Below are 24908 nucleotides of genomic sequence, written 5' to 3'. Positions count from 1 at the left end.
AAATTTTGACACCTATTTTGTAACTTTAGTGCCCAGTTTCATAAAAAAAAATCTGTGATTTTCATCAAATCCTTGAGTTTATCATCAAATCTGTCATTTCAAGTGATTTGATTGGTCCATATCGGAGTTGAGGAAGGAATCGAGGAAATCTCAATTTGAGATTTTTTATGAAACCAGGCCCAGATATAGTTTGATAATAATTATTTTTGTTACCTTTTGCTTTCACATTAGACTTTATACTTTCACTTTAGACCATTTCTTTCACCATAATAGTGACTTCTCAATTTCTTGTTTTTTTTTTTATACTTCCTCATTCAATTGATATGTAATAAAACAGTTGGAATCTTTTATATTGGTCAATAACAATTCCATAGGTTTATAAAATTTTATTTTATAACTGAATAGTATTCATGCAGCTCACAACTATAGATTACAACTTATTTCCATTTATTTTTAAAACCGTAAAAGCTTTAGAATTTTAAAAAAGATAGATTTTCATCTTTTTTTTTTTAAGAAAATCTTACAAATTCAACTTCTTCCAGACTTAATCACTGTTCAAGTCAGATTTTCAGACTCCTCTAGTTTTATCCACTCCATGACATAAATATTTTTGCCCAGTGACCTAAATTTCCCTGTATTGTGTATTTTTGTCTTAATAATACATAAGATTAAAAAAATGTTCCAACAAAAAAGGATTCCAACCTACAGAACACTCATTTGCCAAATCAATTCTAGATAGTTAAATTGATAATGACCAGTGACCTACCTCTTGCCATTAGGTTCTGTGCAATATTTTTCAGTCCTCCTCTATTCTCAACTCTCACTGCCTCAAGCCTACAACAGTAAGTAGAAATCCTGCATAGCACTTACAATGCAATATACTTTGTTTGCATTTTGAGTTTTGATTGATGTCATATCTGAATTTCCTTTTTTTTCTACACATTTTAGAGTTTATTGTATGTTAACAATAAAAATCACTATATGACACATCTACATGTACTTTGAAAACTTCCTTCCAAACTTTCATACAACCATAAATTCTGATATTGTTGCAATTTTGTCATATAAGTCATATCAAAATGACTTTTAGTAATTAATAAAAAATATGCATAAGTAAAAAGTTCAATTATGTGAGTTCTCATCATTGGGATTTCAAGTCAGTCCTCTTTTTCACAATAGTAAAATATTGCAAAAATTTCTGAATTCAATTTGAAGAGTTCAAAGCTATCATTTCATATCTTACCACAGTTCTGGGACTTGAGGATTTTTCAGCCTAGCTTTTTCTAAAATTGATCTGGCTTTAATCAGCTGACCATTCTTTTCTTCTAACCTTGACTGTAATAACCATAGAGGGATAGCCTTGGGACATTTCTTCAACTGAAAAAAGAGATGCAGTTAAATGGATGTTCTACCTAACATTGGTTAGATCAATCTGTGAATTAGTTTATGTACCTTTTTATATTTTACATTTCTCCTTTTCATTTTTTATCATGAGTTCATTCATTAGAAATACACATTCCAAAAAAAAACTTGTAGATGGATTCAGGCATAATTATACAAGATCTAATATTGATATAGAATTATTCAGTACATTATGAACAAATTCTCCTTGTATTAAATATTGTCCTTAATACTCATTGTAAAATATCAATTATGAAATAAAAAGTTAAATTTCCAATGTCTTCGCAATACAAATGTAACAGCATAAGCCATACAGTCTTGTTTTTGCAAGATTTTTAATTTAATTTTTTCAATGCATAGATTTATGTATTTTTTTACAATTTAAAATTCTAAAACAAAGTTTTAAATTCTCCCAATTAAACAAGTCCGTTTATTGATAATAAAAAAAACAATTTAACACTTGAAAGGTAATTCGTAAACATTCAATCAATATCATTTCTTTAAAATTAATCATAGTTTCTTGCTGTTGCAAAAGTCAATCATATTATATTGTGAATCGACCTTATAAATTGATAAATGTAGATTCTCCCAACAGAACAAGTCCATTCATTGATCAGAAGAAATTTAAACTCTATAAGGGTAAACAATCAATAATCCTACCCAAGAACATGAAAAGTCATGTCTATTTAAAACTCAATCCGATCTAAAAATAGAACACCTATGTTTATATTGTATCCATAGTATTCAAAAGACTGAATTCATGTTAAGTGGAGCAAGAAGCATGCATTTAATGGACTAACTGGATTATTTTCATGCAATCTTACAGGAATAATTAGACAAAAAATTTTAGAACAGAATACTGAATACAAAAACTGTGTTGGTGTAACAGGATTTTAATTTTGTGGAATTTTGAACTGTGGGAAAAATTATGGCAGCAATTAAAGGAAGCTCATCAATTAAGACAGATAATCTAAAATGTGGAACTCATTCAAAATCTGAAGCAAGTAAGTTTTGTACAACATGTAATCAAACAGTTTGTACAGAGTGCATTTCTGGACCTCATAAAAACCATATACTCCAGTCATTTGAGAAAGCTTGTAATGAAAAGTTGGATGTGCTCACTAGAGTGCAAGGGGAGATAATCAAATCACTAAAACATTGTCAAAACGAAGGTGCTGAGACAGAATCTTTGTTGAAGTCTTTGGATTCTAGACATGGTGAGACTTTAAAGAAAATAGACCAAACTGAAAAAGAAATTAAAGACATGGTTTCAAAGTATGCACAGAGTCTCCGTGAAAGAGCTGAAACAGAGAAGAAAAGAATGAAAGATGAACTAACCACACGGAAAAATAATATTGACAAAACAACTAAGGAACTGAAAGGAAAACAAGATACAATTGAAAAATCAATAAAATCAAATGATGGCACCGCAATCTTTCAAGCAGCAACAGATTTGCAGGAGTTCAAAAAGCCATCTATTGAACAATGTCCATATGAAGCTAGCTTCATTGCAGGGGGTGCAAATCAGAAAAATATTGCAAAATTATTTGGCGTCATCCAAGGGGAAGGAGAGGGCGGGGATGATATGATAAGAGTCTTACAAACATACACTTCGAGTATGCCTTATATTTACCGTTTATTAGTTCAGACGGAAAACTCGGTTTGGGTCACAAACTTCTCAACAAAAAATTTAAAGCAAATCAATATTGAAGAAACTAAATACAATCTGAAAACCATTCATGATATCTCAGCCAACATCTTTGATATGGCAATTTCTCAAAATAAGGACATATTTTTGTCAATGCGAGACACTAATGAAGTTAAGATGCTAACGAAAGCAGGCAAAATCAATTCCCTGTTCAAAGTCCGTGGACTGGTCCCACGTGCCATTCATGTGACTAAAGATAACCGTATTCTATTAGGAGTTACAGAATATGTTGAAACTCAAGAAGAATTGTATCAAGTGAAGGACGATATTTGCCGTAAAATCATGGTCTACGGGATGGATGGAAAACAAAAACAATCTATCGGTGATGGGGATTTCATATTCCCATACAGAATCACAACAAACAACAACAAGGACATTATCATCATTGATGGAATAAAAGAAAATGGTGGCAAAATAGTAACACTTTCTCAAAATGGAGATCCAAAATGGACGTACGCTGGAAACAAAAACATGAATTCTGATAAACCTTTGCAAGGATTCTTTGATAGACAGCCCTTTGACCCCAGAGATGTTGTCACAACTGCTAAAGACAATATTGTCATTGCCGACTGTCTAAACCATGCAATCCATATATTGTCAAGGAAAGGAACTCTTCTCAGTTGTGTGAAAATAAGTGACCAGAAAGTTATTTTCCCTTATTCTCTAGACATTGATGGTAAGGGACATTTATGGGTGGGCTGTGATGCTTCAAAGGGCAAAGCCAATGCCCAGATGCATATTCTAGAACTAGATGAATAAATGTGATTTTAGTTAAAGCTGTTATAATTGTCATCTAAATGAGACATTATATTGATACACAACAACATTGTTTATACATTATAAATAAAAGTAGAATTTAAAAAGAGTAGAAATGGTGAAGATTGTCAAAGAAACAACACAACCCGAATGACAAATATCAGATAAAGAAAGAAAATTTTTTTTTTCTGATTGAGCTGAAAAATCCACTTAACATTAGTTTTATATTACTAAATAACTTGAAACGGTTTCAAAGCAACTCCTTCATCTGTTCTCATGTTATCATCCGGAAACATGTAACGGTAAACAAAGGGGGATGGTTAAGAGTGAAAAATGGAAATGCAAGAGCAAAATTTTTCCAAGGGAATCACATAATAATAAACACGTAGTGGCGAGGTATAAAAATTATAGGGACTACAGTAATGTATGGTGAGTTACTATTATGGATGTAAAATTTTGCAATTTTGTGGCAAAAGAAAATATAATGCCAATTCAAATTTTGGCAGATGCTAAGTAGAGTTCATTTAGTTCTTCATCTACTCTAGACTTGACTTTTTATGAGCAACTTGGAGGGTGTTTCCAGAAAAGTAGAAGATGTTAATCTTACCAGTGCACGTAGTCCATGCTCCCAGATTTTAGTAGAGTCCGAGTTGCTCATTTATTTTTGTTGCTTTGTATGTATTGTTTTGGTTATTTTATATTCTTAGTTTTGTGTGTCTGTTTTCCCAGTCTGGTCTTTGTCCCAGGATTACATTCTTATGATTTCCACTGGAATCTTGGTTCCTTTGACTACTCTTTGTAAAATATGCCAAAATTAGCACTCCATGCAAATGACCTGCTACCAATACCGGTACATCAAGTTATCATTTTCAAAATGAACATATAATGTTTATAAAGGACCTAATATGACAAGATTTTAAATCAATTTGACACATTGGTTGATCTAAGCCAGCCAACTTTGTAGTTGATGCCATTTTTCAAATACATGTCCCAAACCATAAATATAAGTTATGGATGAGTATCAATCTCCATGCTTATCTTTGATGTTTTCCTCTTTATAGTTAATTTATAAAAATCAGTCAGGAGATGATTCATACATGCCAAGAACCCACCAAATTCACTTTCATTTCTAACTCAGAAACAGTTACAGACGCTAAAACCAGTCTAATTTTTTTCATTCCGTAGTTGCACTTTCAAGATAAACATTATATAGATTGTGTATGAAATTGACACTTTGCAAGAGTAATCATTTTTGATTTGGCTTGATTAGGTTGACTTTAGTGGGAGATGAACGTATGTTTTACTCAAAAACACAGATCAGAATACAAAAGTAAACACAGAGTATGTAGACTGAAAAACCATTTCATGTTTGGTAGGTTTTTCTGCACCTTGAATCACATCTACCATAGGCAGTGCTTGCATTTTATAAGGACTGGTAGTTAAGTCCTTCAGTTTACAACTTGATATGACTTGCCAAACTAGACATATTTTAAAACAAAGTAGAGGACAATAACACTCCAGTATACCTGCCCACAATGATAGTATTCGGAGAGGCAGTGTTTGTTTATAATATTTGTTCTCATTTCTTCGTTCAATCACGTTTTCAAGTCTTAGTTCTACCAGGAATTCAACATTTTTTTAATACAATTTCAGAAATTAATCCTGGTGAAGACAATGATTTTAATCATACTAAACCCTTACTTTTGATTATCTCTCTTTAAATGAGATCAAACAACTATTTTCTAACAATTACTATATTCCTTCATGTACATCTACATATGACTAATATTCTTATAAAGTTCCATAAAAATCTGTTTAATACTCTCTTAGTTTCTAAACATTTATAAAACAACACTTAGTATCTGCAAGTATTCAAAAAAAAAGGTCTAGCAACCACCTGTTAGACAATGGAAAAATGACAGAAAAATAAACTGCAAGAAAGACAGACAGAACATGAAGTTGGTCCATCCATTCAGGGTGCGATCTTTGCGATTAAAAGTTTCTCAATCATTCCATAAAGTGAAAAATGCAAAGTCTTATAAAAAAGGATGTTGATATTGAACAGTACCCAAAATTGCCTACCACACATGCCCATTAATAAAAAGTCTAAAACCAATTTTTGAAAACAATCCATCTAATGGGAGCCAAGACAATTAAAGAATTTAGACAGACTGAAAGACAAGGTGATCCTAATATATCATCCACTTATTGAGTGGGTTATTAATTACAAGTATACAACAAAGCCATATTGTGGTGCGGGATAAAAACACAGTCAAAGAAATTTATATTTTGCCCCCTTTTTCAGTACTTACCCCCTGACTGTAGGCCTCCCTAGCAGCCTCTTTATCACCTTGTTGCTCTTCTATTTGTCCTTTCATCATCCATAACTACAAAATATTGGTGATCAATAATTAATAATAAATAGAATGGGTAATAGTTCCTTGAATTTACTGTAAACACAATTATTTTCCCCTAATTTTTGCACAAGGAAAAAAAAATAGTATGAAAATGAATCACTTTGACTAACAACTTTATAACATAACACATCTTTGAGAGAATTTTATACACAAAAAATAACAGCAGCAAAGTTGGATTTATATACTAAATGGAAAAGTATCTGATGAACAACCTGGTAAATTGGTTTACAGTATTGGCAAATTGATTTGAACTGATACCAATTTTAATACAAATCTAACTTGGCTATACAGTTTTAAATAGCTTTTTGTAGAGATAAAACAATGTGTCATACTTTAGTACAACTGATAACCTGTGTGATCTTCAGACATAGTGTATCTAATCTGAATTATTAAGGTTGTGTTCCTTTGGGTAAGGAACACAACTTTGACAAATGACTGGAACATTTGTATCCAGCATTTTACATCAATCTCATGTAAGCATCAAAGTAACTTGGATTGATATTATTCTGTTTCAAATGAAAGCTTGATAGGCTTTGGTGAAATTGAATAGAATACAAACATATCACTGATTTCAGGAGTTATGTCCATTTCCCTAGGTCTACCTTCTTAAGCTGTCTGGGTTCTCAGGCCATTTTCTCGTGAAAAGCAATGAGGAAGGGTGGATGCTATTTATTGTTCTTAGCTTCTTTGAAATGACAAGGAAAGTGGTTTTTTATTTCATTAATATGACAATAAAATGGGTAATGAGGCACCTTCGAAAGTAATTATAGAGAGATTGAGAACCAACAACTTATTTAAATTTGGCCTAAATATCTCTTTTAACAGTATTTACCTTTGCAAAATCAGAATAATGCTTTGTTGCCTCTGCCAGTAATGTTTTAGAATTCTGTATTTCTCCAAGACACCATTCTAACTTCACAGACTTCATCATCACCTGAAAATCAAGATTGAATATAATGCTATTGCAGTAAAATCTGTCTAAACGAGGAATTTTTACTTTGTAACCAGCAAGGGGGAAAAATACAAATATTGCAAGCCCACCACTTCAAAATGAGTTAGAAGTTACATGTAAAATCTTTATGTTTAATTATTTCCCTTTGAAGTCTTTTAACAGTAACTATATTCCTTCATGCATTAATCAAGTTAATGTAAATATAATGTTGAATTTTCCTATAAAATTTAATCAAAATTAGGAGTTGCACTTTCATGCAAACCACTGAAACATGAAAAACCCACCATTAGAAAGTCTAATTGGACTATTTGTACCATCAGAGTAAAGGAAAAAAAGATTTTCCATATAACTTTGGTATATTGAGTTTTAATTTCATTGGAATGCCATGAAAATTTTCATTTCAAGAGCAGATAACTCGGTCAAAAACCACGTTTTTCTAACAATCTATTAAAAAATTTCTGAACAAAAGCAGGGATCAAATAGTGGTCTTTTCAAATAGAGAAATCATCATTGAATGCAATTATATTGTCAGATAGATGGGATTTTTCCCATTTTGCCTGATTCTTACAAAAAGTTACACTTAACTGGCACTTCAAACTATTACATACAATTTCAAACTTACCCTAGCAGTAGGAGCACTTGCTCTAGCCTTCTGTAACAACCTTCTAGCTCTCTCATACTCATTATTCTCTGACTCTAACTTGACAGCAGCCAACCAAATCTCTTCACTGTTAGGGTTGGCCTGGAAAGCTAAGGCTAAAATACTTCTAGCTGCTGGTACATCTCCCTGAAAGTCAAACATAAGATTTTACACTATTTTAGTTGCTTAATACTAAAATACTAACAATGAATTGATGATGAGAGTACTCATTCAAATAAAAAGAGGGTGTCCTAAAACCAATAGAAATATTTTATTTTTTACAGTATATATGAAGCTATTTAGTAATTCTGAGAACATGTTTGAAAACATTCTCTTCACTAAAGTGACTTCATTTTTTAAATTAATTGAAATGGGTTTAGAATCATAGGTAAAAAATTCCTTGATCATATATGTAGGACAGATTTTATCTCTGACATACTTACAGCCATCCATTTGGACTTAGCTCCCATCAGCCACAATACTTCAGCTTTAGGACAATGGGCAACTGCTCTCTGTAACAGTGCTTCAAGAGATTCTCTACAACATCAACACATAACAGATGTACATAAAGTATTGTAAATCAAAATGATGTGATGTTTTTGATCAATATGATTGACTAATTGATTGTAAATTAATATCTTATACATGCTAGCTCCCTGAGGCAACATCCCACAGGTAGGAATGTCACGTTACCCCACTCAGTCACATAGTTCTGATTCCAGGCAAACCAATCACCACTTTACCTCAAAAATGCTGTGTGCTTGATTGAGAAGCAATGATTACCAAGTTTAATCTTTGACAAGACTTTGCCAGGGATCAAATCCAAAAACTCCCACATTGGAGGCAGGCAAGCTACCAGTACCAATAACCAAGTTTAATCTTTGACAAGACTTTGCCAGGGATCAAATCCAAAAACGCCCGCATTGGAGGCAGGCAAGCTACCTGTACCAATAACCAAGTTTAATCTTTGACAAGACATTGCCAGGGATCAAATCCAAAAACTCCCGCATTGGAGGCAGGCAAGCTACCTGTACCAATAACCAAGTTTAATCTTTGACAAGACTTTGCCAGGGATCAAAGCCAAAAACTCCCACATTGGAGGCAGGCAAGCTACCTGTACCAATAACCAAGTTTAATCTTTGACAAGACTTTGCCAGGGATCAAAGCCAAAAACTCCCACATTGGAGGCAGGCAAGCTACCTGTACCAATAGACCACCAAAGTGGTAAATCAATTTTAATCCTACTGTAGCATTTGGCAATATCCTGACATTTGTAAACAATGTGATGTTTGTGACATCACAACTTGGCAATATCCTGATATTTGTAAACAATGCAATGTTTGTGACATCACAACAAAAAAGTTATATACAATCAGTGATCCTATGTAACTTGTAAATATACTGTTACATGTAATGCAAAGACTGCTCAAATAATCAAAAATAATAAGTCAATGTCAGCCTTACCTTGATCCATGATTCTTTTCAAAGTAGGCAGCCCTTAACCAAATACTCTTCTTGCTAGGAAACTCAGCTAAGGCAAAGGCATATATAGCTCTCGCACATTCTACAGCAGTATGGGATGCACACTGGAAAAAAAAAGGAAATTTTAAACTTTTTGAGTTTACAACTGAAACAATATTATGATCTTTTGTACAAAACTTTTCATAGGTGAAGATTTTTTAAAAATACATGTGCATAAATAATTTTTCTTTTGATGGATCTTTATTTCTTCTAGCCAGTTTTGTGGTATTACTCTAGATCTCCATAAAGATTTAATATAATAAATCGGATATCTCTTTTGTCTATATGTTGTATGTTGATGTATTCCATGAAAAGAATTTGATGTATTACACTGAGTGAATTTTATGTGTTTGTTATTTCAGTTCCCATTTTGAAGGGGTGATTAACATGCATGATTAAAAGTTGACAAACTTTACCAGATTCTTAAAATGACTTGTACTTAACTTACAGATTCGGCATCTTCTAACCATGTGTGTTTTCTATCTTCTTCCTCTATACCTACACCAATCACAGCACGGCTGGAAATATAAATGGCAAGGCCAAAGTTATTGTATTCTTAGTTTTACAATGACTGAAAATATAAATGGTATGGCCAAAGTTATTGTTTTTTTTAGTTTTATAAAATTTTGGACAAAACCCATGGGTAGGCTCGGCTGGAATTTCAAATAGCAAGGCCAAAGTTATTGTAATTTAAGTTTTACAAAATTTTGGACAAAACCCAAAGGTAGACTTGACTGGAAAATAAATAAAACTGAAAATAGCAAGGCCATTGTTAACATACTTTCAGTTTTGCGAATATTTTTACAAAACTAATGGGTAGGCTTGGTTGGAATGATAAATGGTAAGGCCATAGTTATCATATTTTAAGTTATACAAAATTTTTTGACAAACCCTATGGATAGGCTTGACTGGAACTATATATAGGCCTTTGTAATTATATATTTAGATTTACGAAACTTTTTGACAAAACCCATCAATAGGCTCAACTAAAAATACACATAAAAATGTAATTAGCAAGGCCATATTTATCATGATTTTAATTTTACAAAAATATTTAACAAACCCATGGGTAGGCTTGGCTAGAAATATAAATTGCAAAGCCATAGTTATCATATTTTTACTTTTACGAAGTTAGCTGACAAAACCAATATGTAGGCTGGACGAGAAATATACATAATAATATAAATAGCAAGACCATAGTTATTTTATTTTTAGTATCACAATTTTTTTGACTTTGACAAAACCAATGGATATGCTTGGTTAGAACTTTACAATAATAAGGCCAAAATGATCATACAATGAAGTTTTCATTTCATGAGGTTTTTTTTCTGGACAAAACCCATTGGTAGGAGGACAAAAAAAATTAATCAGGGTTTATAAAAAAGATGAATTCGGTCTACTAAAGGTTATCCTAATGCCAAGTAAAAATACCATTTTGACAAGTAAATTTATACTTGCCCAAAAGGCAACCAATGGATATGTATTTCTTCAACACACATTTAATTCAAGAACATCCTAGTTTTCAATGTGGGCAAGTAGAATTTCATTATCTTGCTCAATATTAAAAAGTTCACAAACTGTTATATCCTGTAGTTATCAGTTCTAGAAGACTTACATTATAGCTTGACAAGTGATAATGCTGCCACTTTTTTCACAGTCTTCTGCATCTTTTATCCAGAATTCTCTGTTTATTTCCACCATATTTGCTCTCAAAGAATTCAGAGCTAAAAATGGGAAGCAATACATGTGTAACTTGAAAAGGAAGGACATAAAAATTACAACACCAAACAAACCTTACACTTTGTTAAGTTAAACAATAAGGGGAGACAGACATGGTTTTACTAAGCCAATAGGAAAATTGAAAATTTGATGAAATAGGAAGTAAATGTACAGTGAAAATAGAAAAGATAATGGTAAAATCTTGATATGAAAAATTGGATTTCCAATTTAAATCTGAAAATATCCTGTATGGTGAGAAAAACCCTACAAGAAGGCTTGTTATTATGGTTATACAAAAAATAAATGTTGAACTCTGTCAAATAAAATGAACAAAGTAAAAAGTAAAGAAAATCAATGTTTCATAGAATTTATACCTCTGTCAATGATTTTCTCTACCATATGATTATTGCCGTTGGCCTCCTCGAGCTTGGCAGCAGTGATCCAGATCTGTCTGTCTGTAGGAATATTCTCTCTGGCTTTATTCAGTACCTTTCTGGCATTATCATAGGTCTCTAATCTAGATAAGGCTAACCATAACTGGAAGTAAGATAATTTTACATTATATGATTGATTCAGGTTTAACACTAAACAGCAGATATATCATGTATTTCAGGATGAGAATGTTTGACCAACCCTGCTTTGTACTAGTTTGACAGTCAGGGTTGGATTTTTAACTCACAGATGCAACTGGCAGATTTGCATTAAGACATAGCCTATCAAGTAAATCATTGCTTTCCCATTCTTATTATAGATTTCATATTAAGTGAAAGTTAATTTTGCTGAATATCAACTTAAATTATTTAATTTCAACATCTTAACAAATGAACCTCCTATTCCTATCACTGTCAAAGATAAAGATAAAACATTTACATATATTTCAAAGTTGGACTCAATAGTAAGAAAGAATCACCGATATTACAATTTAATCAGATTGCATTTTCCTCATGCTAAAGCACCAGTTACTTTATAACTGTACTCAGAAATGTCTTATTGGAGATGCTTATAACTTATTTCACACTTTTATCTCATATAAATACATACTGATAACTAATAATAACTAATAATTAATAAATTTTCAAGTTTATAAATAAAATGATGTTAACATATTTAAAGTTTTATGATAATGAAATACGATCTTAAATGCAAAACCTGCACCAAAAATCTAACAGACAGACAGACAGACAGACAGTTTACATTTATGCCCACAACTTTGTTGGCAGGGGACTAAAATTACCTCAACACTGGTGGGACAACATTCTACAGCTCTACTCAACATAATTCTAGCATCCTCTTCATTCTCCAGTTCTACGGCTTGTTTCCACAGCCTGACAGAGTTCGGTATATGCTCCAGTGCTATAAAAACAAATAAAGTGAAACATTAAATAAAACTAGTAAATTAAACCCTGAGCAATGCTCACTAACTTGATACCCCCCATTCCCTACTTGATAATATGCACCTTTTGACCTCCAAATATATTTGGATGAAAATTTTAACTAGAGGCTCAAGAGAGCCTGAATCGCTCATCTGGTTAACCATTTGCATATTTGAAAAACTTGAGGAATGAGACAGGCTAAGTTAAAATCAATTAAAGCCAGCAGTCCACAGTATTGTAGAACTGCCTAATTTTGGTCTTGTAATCTGATGCTTTGTAACATTTATCACTTTAAAAAATTGTCAAGCATCTGTAAATCTATATATCTAGAAATAGCTCAAGCCAAGGCCTTCAGGATGCAGTAAAAATTTTCTGGAAAAAAATTACCCACAGCATATAGGGTTACCATAGAAACCATGCAAAAATATGTGAAAATTTGCAAAAAAGTTCATAAAATCAGGTTTAAAAATATCAAATTTCCCGCAAAATATCTGAAATGTTTATTTCAATCTCTGAAACTGTTCAAACTTTTCCCTTCAAAAACCCCTTCCTCATATGGGCATCGCCGGTTAGATTTTGAGCTATTTCATTTTGTAATCCACTTATTAAATTTAGCATGGTAAAAAATTGACTTACTTTCACTTTCACAATGAAGTCAAATTGTCATTGAAAAAAAGCCCCTTCAACATTGAAAATATATAAAACATTGCAAAATACTTTTAAAAGTCCCCTTTTTTCAGAAAATGTTTTATCAACAATAGATTCTTCATTTTTAATCACTATAGCAACCACCGGTTTCCATTTATGTCATTTTTCATCCCTAGCCAAAAGTGCGAAACTAAACTAAACTGTGGAGTGCTGGCAAATTGTCAAATGCAGGAAATGCTTTTCATAGCATATCATGACCTGAGCCAGAATTTTGCTAAAGGCAACAATTTTTGAATTTTTTTCAAAAACCTGTCTTATGATCCCTAAGTTCCATTTTTAGTATAGGCAGCCATATCTATTCACGGATTAAAAATCACAACAGTCATTTTGAGCACAATACACTAAAGAACTATTATGCTTATTTTCATTCAATAATCTTAAATGGTTTTAGAGAAGAGGATTTTCCAAGTTGTACATGTGAAAAAAAAAAAACAAAAAAACTGTTTCAGGGGTCGGAACTCCTACATTAGTCAATGAATGGTTTTGAAAATTTCAGCATACGTCTGTCTCGTGATGCTGAACATTATTACCCGTGCCATAAATTTGTTAAAGGCAACGGTTTTTGAGTAATTTGCAAAAAACTGCCATCTGACCCCTATGTTCTATTTTTAGTAATGGCGGCCATGTTTTTTCATGAAATGACAATCCCAACAACCATTTTGTGTGGGATACCCTAAGGAACATAAATGCCAACTTTCATTGAATTCTGTGCAATGGATTTTGAGAAGAAGATTTTCTAAGTTGCACATGCGAAAAATGCAAAAAAAACTGTTTCAAGGGCCGTAACTTCTACATCAGTTGACCAATCGTTTTGAAAATTTTGGCGCAGGTCTATCTCATGATGCTGAACAATATTAACCGTGCCATAAATTTGCTGAAGGCAACGGTTTTTGAGTTATTTGCAAAAAATTGCAATCTGATCCCTATGTTCTATTTTTAGTAACAGCCACCATGTTTTTCTATGGATCAAAAAACCCAACAGCCATTTTGTGCAGAACACCCTAAGGAAAAATCACGCCAAGTTTAAAACCTGTCAAGTCCAGTAGTTTCAGAGGAGAAGATTTTTAAAAATTTGTCCATGACGATGACCTTCGGCCAGGTGAGCTACAAAGGTGGTTCACAATGGGAATATGTAATAAAAAATCTGTGAAAGTTCCATTAAATTCTATTCAATGGTGTAGGAGGAGAATGGATAAGAGATTGGTACCCTCTGTGTAATGGAATGAAGGATGTACGGATAGACACCCTTTTCACTATATACCCCATTAAATGTGTCAGTTTAAGGGGGGATTATAATAATGTTTTGTCCTTGTAGTTGACACTATGAAGAAAAACAATGTTTATGCATGGTAATTAAATCATTGTAAATATTCTAAAACTTAATACTTTTCATACAAAAGTTTCCATGGAAACTACATTTTATGCATTATATGATACATGAATGAATGCAGAGGAATAAAAAATAAATTTAACAGGACCACAAAACCTGATGTATAAAAAATATTTTATTAATCTAAATATATTCATTGTTTGGAGAAAACTCATAAATTTTACCTTAATTCAACAAAAAAAAATAAATCCCACCACAATATTACCACCAACAACCATCTGATACAAGTCAATCATCACTCATATCTTTTGGATAGTAATCATGAAAACAATAAGAGCACATCAGTAATTACTTTTATGCTGCCTATCAGTTATTTCTAAGTGAGAAGATAACCTGTGACCTACCTTTCCTGAACACACGTTTCTTTGCCTTGAGTTCTGTTTCCAGATCAGCTGCCTTGATCCAGATCCTGACAGATGAAGGAAGTTGCCTGGCTGCCTGGGCAATAACAGCCTTTGCCTGGTCACCAGGCTGTAGAATAAACACATATTTTAAAGTTATTGCCAATAATACTGAGAAGTACCACAGCATTCATTCTGTTATATTTCAGAGAACAACAAGAAGTCTGTGAGTGACCGCTCACAAGTAATACCCTTGCTTTCCATCACGATATAAGGAAAATTCAAGTCTTTTCGGCAAACAGGAAGTAGATGTCATATGAGTATGAAAACATATCCCACAATGCAACATCCTATATGAAGCTAAGAACATTATATCTGCAATCTGTGATTAAAAGTAGCCGAGAAAAATGTGACGAAAACTTTGTATATTACCACTGTATAAGAAAAATTAAATTTTTTCAGCTAACAGGAAGTAGATGTCATATGAGTACGAAAAACGCAATCTACAATTAAGAGTATGAAGCTTTGTATAAAATATCAACAGCCTGTGATTTACAAAAGCTGAGAATTACTTACAGAATGAAGGAATGATGGAATGATGAAAGGGCAGATTAGTATACCCATAGAATGAAATTCTTAACTGTTCCAACTTTAGTGCCATTTTTTGTAACCATTCAAATTTTAAGATTAGAATTCTTAGTCATAAAGTACCTACCATGAGTCTAGCAGCCTCTAGCCATACATCTTCACTCTTTGGGCATTCCTCACAACCTTTCATGATAAGGTTTCTGGCAGTCTGTAGTTTTCCTGTTACCTCCTCTAATCTAGCAGAAGCAATCCAGGCTGAAACCCAAAGATGTTATGCAGGAATATGTCAACCAAAGGTACAAATTATTTAATAAATTAACTGTAGTTTTGAAGGGCAGGGGTTATATTAAGGAGATAATCAACATTGAAAATATAAATTCTATCGTATTTGAGTGTCATTTACAGAGTTATCTCCCTTAATTTTGAAATCCACAGCGCATTCTATATAATTCTTATCTCCTTAGGGCGCAGGTTATATGAAAAACCAAATGTTAATTTCTGTTTACTATGGTATTTCAAACAAAATATCAAAAATGAAAATATGTAGGCTTTCCAACCATGAATCATATTTTGCAGATTCTTAGCTGGAGTACTAAACAGTAGTACACTTACCAGGAGGATGCTTAGGGTTAGTTTCTCTAACAGACTTCAGTAATAATCTGGCTTTCTTTACGTCACTATAAAAAAAACATTATTTTACTACATGTACATGTTGCCAATAGAACTACATGTACATGTCAGTACAAAATGTAGTTACCAAATTAGCAGAAATGTCTATTGAATATATTACAAGCTTTTTATTGAAACATATACATATTTTTTAAATATGGTTTTTTAATTTGAAGAAAATGCACATCTTCATAATCCATAAAAACATATATAAGACCTGCATCTACTATTAAATATACTATCAGACCTGTTCCCTTTTTCCTGAAATACAAATGACCAGTTACTATATAAAGATCCAGAAAAAATTAAGTAACATTTCATGTGAAAATGATCATTTTCTTAAAGTTTTTCGTATTGACTTAAACTAACCATAATTTTTGAAGACCATCCTTAAAAGTGTCGATATCTGACACACAGCTCATGAAAAATACTCTACTAAAAGAATTTAAATCTTTCATTTCCAATAAAGTAAGCCAAATTAACTTAATTGGTTTCTAAGTTTGTGAACATTTTACCAATGTGATTAATAATACTCACTTAATATCCCCACCATGTGAGGGTAACATAGATTGTAAATCTGTAAGGTAACCTTTTGGATCTACAACAGTTTGTCCACTTACTGAATCAGATACCTACAAAATAAAATAATACCAACTCTTCAACAGACCATTAACTATGTGTCAACATAGTCAAATTCCTGTCTTATTTCTTATCATGATTCATAATTTTCCAATTCTGCCTGATTCTTACAGAATTTAGCACTTAATCTACCAGCTAATAGCATGCCAGTTGCTACTTAATCTCTTACATGCAGTGTGCATAACAGAAAGGTAGTGCCTGTCAATTTCAAAGTCTTTGGTATGAATCAGTCAAGAGCGAAATCCCAGATCCCTCGCCTCTCTACTAGAACGCTGTAAAAAGACCACTAGACCATTTTTCAGACATTTTCAATTGGTGGTTTTGTCTAATTGGGTACTTTCTCTACATTTCAGTTTTACAGTGATTCCAAAAATCAGCCAGACTGCAGGCAATGTCCAATATTATGTTAGATCCGTTAATAATTTGGTAAATTTTATATTGCATTTATCATGATTACTGATCAAATTACATCAAGAACTACTTTAAAATCACTGGTTTAACAATTCAACCAGTGGTCATTACATGTCTCTGTATCGGTCACATATTATTTTACAAAGATAGCAAAAAGACAGAAATTGCTGAAATCTAAAGTAAACATACATAAAAAAAAGAACCGTATGATAAAATCCAGATTTGAACAAGTAGAATTCTGCTTTATAGCGGAAGAAAATGATTTCTGACCTGTGTTAATTTAATGTCCATCAATGTATTTCTGGCCTCTCCTATCTTTTTCATGTCAATATCACCTGGAGTAGAAGTTCCAAGGGGTGTAATGGCACCAAATGGTGTGTTGATTCCTCCATATTTCTACAATGCAGACAAATTTTATTAAATTTATAATTATAAACCATTTAAGAAGAAAATGAGCTTAAAACTGTTCTATAAGTAATAAAGTATGCTAACTTTGTTGCCAATTTTAAACATTTAAATTCATCATATTCTAAATTTTGTTTCCAGTAAATAATCAACATGTACAGGTATAACACCTTGGAAAGTGGGTGGTATTATTGTAAGATTTCTGCCTTTATTGATATTTATACTTTACTATTCTAAATGTATTATCACAAAACTGCGATTTTTATTTTAAATGTAGTCTTAATCTTTATGACATTGAGAATAAATGAGTTCTTTCTACTGTAATAACAATACAGGCACACTTTGGCCAAAATAAAAATATCATTGTGATCATTTCCAAATATCCGATACTTTTCTAATAAAACCAGGTATTACAAGTTCATCAAACAAAGTAAAAATTGTGCTTCAAAGCTCTTTAGACCACAGCCATTGTAAAAAAAGTGATAAACACATTACCAACACTGAGTGCAACACAAAGGCTGCGTCTAATACAAATTTTTGAAGAAACTAGTCATATTAGAATTAAAATAAATCACGAACACTCCATTTAATCATTGCTTTTCCGCGGGTTGGCCATATATGCTGCTATTGCTCAGGGTAAAACAATGCAACATAAATTGGCAGCCCGTGGTAAAACAATTAAAAAATTGGACTTTCCATGATTTATTTGATGGTCATGTATACAATAAAAAAAATCATAATGGTAAAAATCGGTTTGGAAAAAGCATGAAAAAAAATCAGTCCTAGTCTTACGTAATGTAAGTGGAAAACCTTATAACATTCCCAATAAATCGGTATCTATCAGGATTTTTCATGAGAACTATGAACACTTACCTGATCTCGATCCGATATAGTTGTAGCCTGTCCTGTCCTTCCTACAGCTCCTGCCAGTACACTGTCTGGTAATGGTGTAAACCTGCAGCAAAACAAAAAAATATGTGTTCACCACTAATTATATTGCCACTTGTTTGTTTTTTGTTTCATATAAAGTGTTCTCTTTCAAATTCTGAATACTGTAAACTACAAAACTTTCAGTTTTATTTTCGCTATATTTATGTAACCAAAAAATTAAACTGTCAGGAGTATTTTCTTCAAAATAACATTAAAATGCAATTTGAGTAACAATAAAAAATTTAGAACTTCACAAAAGTAGATTGGCAGAAACTGGGCAGGAATGATGGCACTAAGATACCCCATTTTACAGTACTGATTTGTTATACAGTGTAACTAATTATGGCACCAAGATATCCCAGTTTACAGTACTGATTTGTTATACAGTGTAACTAATTATGGCACCAAGATATCCCAGTTTACAGTACTGATTTGTTATGCCAGCACTCTACAGTATTGTAGAACTGCCTAATTTTGGTCTTGTAATCTGATGCTTTGTAAGTAACATTCATCACTTTAAAAAATTGTCAAGCATCTGTAAATCTATATATCTAGAAATAGCTCAAGCCATGGCCTTCAGGATGCAGTAAAAATTTTCTGGAAAAAAATTACCCACAGCATATAGGGTTACCATAGAAACCATGCAAAAGTATGCGAAAATTTGCAAAAAAGTTCATAAAATCAGGTTTAAAAATATCAAATTTCCCGCAAAATATCTGAAATTTTTATTTCAATCTCTGAAACTGTTCAAACTTTTCCCTTCAAAAACCCCTTCCTCATATGGTCATCGCTGGTTAGATTTTGAGCTATTTCACTTTGTAATCCACTTATTAAATTTAGCATGGTAAAAAATTGACTTACTTTCACTTTCACAATGAAGTCAAAATTGTCATTGAAAAAAAGCCCCTTCAACATTGAAAATATATAAAACATTGCAAAATACTTTTAAAAGTCCCCTTTTTTCAGAAAATGTTTTATCAACAATAGATTCTTCATTTTTAATCACTATAGCAACCACCGGTTTCCATTTATGTCATTTTTCATCCCTAGCCAGAAGTGCGAAACTAAACTAAACTGTGGAGTGCTGGCTATACAGTGTAACTAATTATGGCACCAAGACATCCCACTTTACAGTACTGATTTGTTATACAGTGTAACTAATTATGGCACCAAGATATCCCAGTTTACAGTACTGATTTGTTATACAGTGTAACTAATTATGGCACCAAGACATCCCATTTTACAGTACTGATTTGTTATACAGTGTAACTAATTATTTGGTTTATCATGTTTTAGTTCTTAATTTTCCCCTCTATTCTTATCTTTCAGCTAAAAAGTAAGATTTTCAAGCTTTAGCTGACATGAGACAAATTCATGTACATGTATGTATAGGCCTGGGTTTTTAGATTTTCTCCAATATTTCCTCAACTGAAATTTTAACAAGTAGATTGCTTGAAATTTAATATTTGAGGAAAATATTTCATGAAACCAGGCCGTGGTGTCTTAAAGCAGAGTAAAAATCCATGGCAAAGTGTTTATTTTATATTTTATTCAAAATAAATAACATTTATCAAAACTAATATTATAATTTTTTTTTCTCCTAATAGCTTACTGATCCTGTTTGGCCATCCTTTGTTTCCTGTTTCTAGCATCACCCACCTCTGGTATGTTAAGCCATTCATTTTCTGACACCTCTGCTAAATTTCTCTGTTGATAAAGAAAACAATTAAGAAGTTAAAATAATAAAACACTAAAAAATAGTTAGAATAAAATTTAACTTATTAAATATACTGTAAGGTTAAAAACAAATGTTGTTTTCAAATGAAAATATTGATACATGAACAAATTTTAAGTTTTTGGAATATGATTTAACTTAATAAGTCAGGTACAGACCAAATGCTCTTTTAAAATGAAAACAGGAAAAATAATCATGTATTTATCAGAATGCAGTACACATGTAAATATGCAAAAAAAACACAGGTCAAAATGTTTGTAATAAATAATAGTCAATAAAAGATTAGTCTCATTTTCCTGACCTTAAGATCAGAAAACTGCTGCTGGATTTTAGGTCGTTCCTGACGATACTTTTCCAAATCTTCCTTCAATTTCTGTTCCCTTCTTTCCTTCCTTTTCTCATCCATTCTTTTGTCAATAGCATCATAAATCTGATCTGCTTCTTTATCATCTTCATCGTATGGGTCTTTACCACACAAACTTCCTCCATACCCAGAAAACTGCAAACATATAGAATACATTGCATATACATTATCTTTGTAGAATACAGAGTTCCCCTATCTGCAGGAGTTATCTTTCGTCTGAACAATGGTGGCTTCCAGAGAAAGTCCTATGTTTACAACATGAAATATTAAAATAATTATGTCACAATGCAATTTTCTTTTAAGACATCAATTCTTATGGCTAATTTTACACTTACAGCTTTTCGTAACACCAGTTTTTGTATCATATGAAAAGAGTAGATACAACTTAAAATACATAAGCCTAATCAACAAATGACAGTTAACCATGAAAAATACTTTTGAGTAAAATTTATTCTTCTATAGTCTGTCTAATTCACCAGGAAATTAATTTTGTAAAATTCAGGAGTTTTGATAACTCAGCACATGAGAGATGAGCCGAGGAATTAGAGAATTTTTTTTTATCCTTAATATTTCTGAATGTTGAGCCTATATTTCATCATTATTGGTTTTCCAAATTTGTTTTAGCACCACCTATGAGTTTGTTAAATAAAATTTCACTACAATAAAGGCAATCAAGAGCCACAGAGAGTAAGTCTAAAATCTGTAATCTTTCTTATCTTAAATGATATTTCAGGTATTGCACCATTAAACATTTATACAAATGATCTATAAAAAACTTTTTAGCTTCATTAGGGAGTTTTAATTACCTTGGCTACTTTGAAACCTTAATCACCAACGCCCAAAATCAATGTAGCATTTTTGGTAAGATTTTTTTGGTTGAGACAATCAGTGTTCTCCCCAGGCCATTATAGTTTTATGATTTCTTAGCACTGTGCTATCAGTAATTAATTTTACCTAGAATGCACTATGGGCACTGTGCTATAATTTTGGATGAAGGCCAAATGGCTGTGCTATGGCAGTAAGTACTGTGCTATTCAAAAATAATGAGGAGAACACTGGACATGGTTTCATGTGCATTTCCTTATTTCTCTAATTTATTATTTTAAATGTGAATTCAGCACTGGTATACACCAACATTTCAAATAAATGAATAACTTAAAAAAATTGAACGCTACATCAAAGAGAGTTGATTTTTTAACTCATTTTTTTTCACTAACTTTGACAAATATTTGTTGAATGTTAAAAGTTTACCTCATCAAAATTAGCATCATTGAGATCCTCTTCTTCTTCTTCATCAGTTTTCTGCTTCTTGGCATGTGCATGTCTATCATCACTGAAAACAAAAAAGTAGATATGCACGAATTTATATTTCCCAACTACATGAACACCTATATCCTTAATGAGTAAATAATTTTCATCATATTTTGAATTCTAATCAAAGGATATTTTCACAATCATTTTCAGTTCGCTACATGTCAATCAACTTTGTTTTCTATTTTCACATGTAGGCCATGGATTTAATGTATCTGAATTGTCCAATTACTGAAGCTTCAGCATCTTTTTGGAGATATTTATATAAATTATAAATCAACATGTTTTTTTAAATAAGATTTAAAAAATAAACATTCAATACAAGTAGGTGATGGATCATGATTTTTACAGGACCGTACATAATATTTTTTTATCAAAATACATGTATTTCAAAGTGGCTAAAAACTGTCTTTGGTTTAAGTGTTGACAGTTGACACAAATATAATTCAACGCCCAAAAACACCATATCAGTTTTTTGTTGTTGTCATTCTATTTTCTCTACACATTTCATAGAAAACTTTGCAACTTGTGGTAATTTAATGATTAAACTTGAGTAAATTAACTGTTAACTTAACAAAAGTGGTAGCATAATTTTAGATTTGTTTTATATGTACAAAAATGTATTCAAATAACCAGTCTTAGTTTGCATTTTTGAAATAAGAATTATCTAGTTTATGTATGAAATGGGAACTATGCAAGAGTTGTCACTCTTGATATGGTTCAATATAGAATGTAGACCTAGGGTAAAAGAAATATCTCTTAAAATCAGTGAAATGTTTGATCATATTCAATTACACCAAAGCCTCTCAAGCTTTCATTTGAAACAGAATAAAATCAGTCCAAGTTACTTTGATGCTTACATGAGATTGGTGTAAAATGCTGAATACAAACGTTTCAAGGTCTCACTAACTACTTCTAACATTTCCATTACTTTACATATTAAATAAATAATTTTCAATGTTTAACTGTGAATTCCAAGGACAAATGATATCTTAAAGTTGCATACCATTGCAAAGCTTGGAAAATGAGGCTTCCAAAATCATTATTCTAATGGTACAATGACTGAAGAAATTCTTCACAAAATTTACTTGAATAAAAAATACTGAAAATCAACATTTTTCCTTTTCTGCTAACTGACAGCATGGGTGCAAATTACTCACAAATGTAAACAATATTCCGGAAGTGGTTAATGAGACCTCGATGATACATGTATATTAGAGTTGTGTCCCTTACCCTAGGTCTACCTCTTTAAGTGGGTGATGAATGTATGGTTTCTAAATATCTGTTTGTATGGTGGCTTTTTTGGCACATTTTATCACTTCTACCATAGGCAGTGTCGGAATGTTAAAATGTTTGGTACTTAAAAAAAATATTCATCTTTTGGTGTCTTAAAGTTAAACTACAATAAATGAGGCATTGTGATGTTTTCCTGATTGCTTCATAAAGTTTCTATGTATTACCTTATATCATCAGCATCTCTGGCAGGACCAATATCAGATCGTGTGGTAAAACCAGTGGCTCTGAAAATATAATTAAATAACAATACATGGTTAAATATTGGACATCTGCTGTTCAATATAAAAATATATGTTCCAATCTACAACATGCTTGATTAAATCAAGTCATGCATTTACAAATACTGTGTTTAATACTTGGGTAAATCCCCTATTTTCACAAATATCACTTTCAAATTAACATGTGAGACATGTATTGGAGTGACTTTGCCATGAGTTACAACATGTAATTAGCCCCCACAACAAGTAAAAAATGTATCTAAATGCAGTATCTGTGTTGCAGCTTAACATTTCTACTTTTTTCAATGAACATAAAAGTTTTTTTTTCTACATACATTTACTTTTTTAAAGATAAGAGGCCAAAACACAGCAATTAATGTTGTCCTGAACCTGTTCTGTATTGCCTTAAAGGGTATACCTTGTGGTTCTTCTTCTTTTTTTTAAATAATCTAACATTTTATATACATTATTAAAGACAGATGTTGTCACTAAAATGTACATGTATACTACAAGTATGTATTAACCAAACTCAACTTATTAACAAGCCCATCCTTGTGATTCCATGTATACATGGTTAGCTTTTGTATAATTCACATTTGCTTTGAATGACCCCAGAGCTTCCTCCCAGGGCTTTGGTTACTCTTTTTTACAAGTACCCCTCCTGTTGGATTCGGAAAGATAATAAACCCAATGGGAACCTACATATAAAAAGCTGGGGGTAAACTGTGACTTTCTCTTTCGATTGAAAAAAGAAGTCACACACACACAAAAGATTTATTGATTTATGCCATCCTCCCTTAGACACATCTGAAGAACAATGTAATGTTAACTTGCAAGGTCAGTAATCTTTAATCCCTTTTGGGATTTGGCGCTGGAGATTTTTTTTTAAGAACCACAGACAAAACAAAACAAGAAAAATATCTCCAGTGCCAAATCCCAAAGGGGTTAGTGCCTGAACAATATACAAAAATGTAGTCTCCTTACATGTACTTTTTGAGTATTGTCTATTGATCACACACTTTAAAAATTGGGAATTTAAAATCCTCATACAAATGTAAATCAAAGCTTTACTACTATGATACAACAACCAATCATTACTTATAATTGTATTTACAGTTTTACTGTGGAAGCCTACGCCTGTAATTACAAAGAAGCAAGATCTTCAACCACAGGCACAGGTACAAAAAAATGTATACTTGTATTCAACAACTGCTATTCTGCAATCAAGCAATAATAATCGTGTTTCAAATTTAATCATCAATTGAAAGAGAAAATACCCTCTTCCTAAGCCAGGTACATATCCGAGAGGAGCTGGCAAGCCAATGAAATGTTTCTTTCTTTTGCTGACAAACGACTGAACAGACATCTTCGTGTTTTGGTCGTTTCCCTTTCTACTTCCGGTTGGGTAGTATTAAA

At 32.0% G+C, this 24908-nt stretch overlaps 2 protein-coding genes across 2 annotated transcripts in view; one reads left to right on the top strand and one right to left on the bottom strand.

Annotated features, from left to right (window-relative positions):
* LOC148598281 (pre-mRNA-processing factor 6-like) overlaps positions 1-24908 on the bottom strand; it is a 29036-nt gene extending 4128 nt beyond the window's left edge. The window contains exons 1-22 of the mRNA XM_088560679.1: positions 24770-24908; positions 23439-23498; positions 21919-22000; positions 20605-20802; positions 20181-20275; positions 18512-18593; positions 17504-17629; positions 16721-16815; positions 16127-16191; positions 15642-15769; positions 14930-15056; positions 12349-12467; positions 11489-11651; positions 11011-11119; positions 9844-9913; positions 9339-9460; positions 8318-8411; positions 7857-8021; positions 7115-7216; positions 6178-6252; positions 1244-1377; positions 767-834 (exon numbers count right to left, since the gene is read on the bottom strand). Coding sequence (XP_088416805.1) covers positions 767-834; positions 1244-1377; positions 6178-6252; positions 7115-7216; positions 7857-8021; positions 8318-8411; positions 9339-9460; positions 9844-9913; positions 11011-11119; positions 11489-11651; positions 12349-12467; positions 14930-15056; positions 15642-15769; positions 16127-16191; positions 16721-16815; positions 17504-17629; positions 18512-18593; positions 20181-20275; positions 20605-20802; positions 21919-22000; positions 23439-23498; positions 24770-24858 — 2368 coding nt within the window. The 5' untranslated portion in view covers positions 24859-24908. The remainder of the gene's footprint in view (positions 1-766; positions 835-1243; positions 1378-6177; positions 6253-7114; positions 7217-7856; positions 8022-8317; positions 8412-9338; positions 9461-9843; positions 9914-11010; positions 11120-11488; positions 11652-12348; positions 12468-14929; positions 15057-15641; positions 15770-16126; positions 16192-16720; positions 16816-17503; positions 17630-18511; positions 18594-20180; positions 20276-20604; positions 20803-21918; positions 22001-23438; positions 23499-24769) is intronic.
* LOC148598282 (uncharacterized) lies at positions 2133-3980 on the top strand. The gene has a single exon (XM_088560683.1). It carries the CDS (start codon positions 2330-2332, stop codon positions 3866-3868), a length of 1539 nt encoding a protein of 512 aa, XP_088416809.1. The 5' UTR covers positions 2133-2329; the 3' UTR covers positions 3869-3980.

This window comes from Perna viridis, chromosome 14 (assembly GCF_037379345.1).
Source record: "Perna viridis isolate PV_CMFRI_1.1 ecotype Kerala chromosome 14, ASM3737934v1, whole genome shotgun sequence".
NCBI lineage: Eukaryota > Metazoa > Mollusca > Bivalvia > Mytilida > Mytilidae > Perna > Perna viridis.
Note: the sequence above shows the minus strand (reverse complement) of the source record. Positions and strands in the feature narration are given on the sequence as shown.

Excerpts from the sequence above, each read along its gene's own strand:
- LOC148598282 (XM_088560683.1), top strand. The coding sequence starts at position 2,330 with ATGGCAGCAATTAAAGGAAGCTCATCAATTAAGACAGATAATCTAAAA.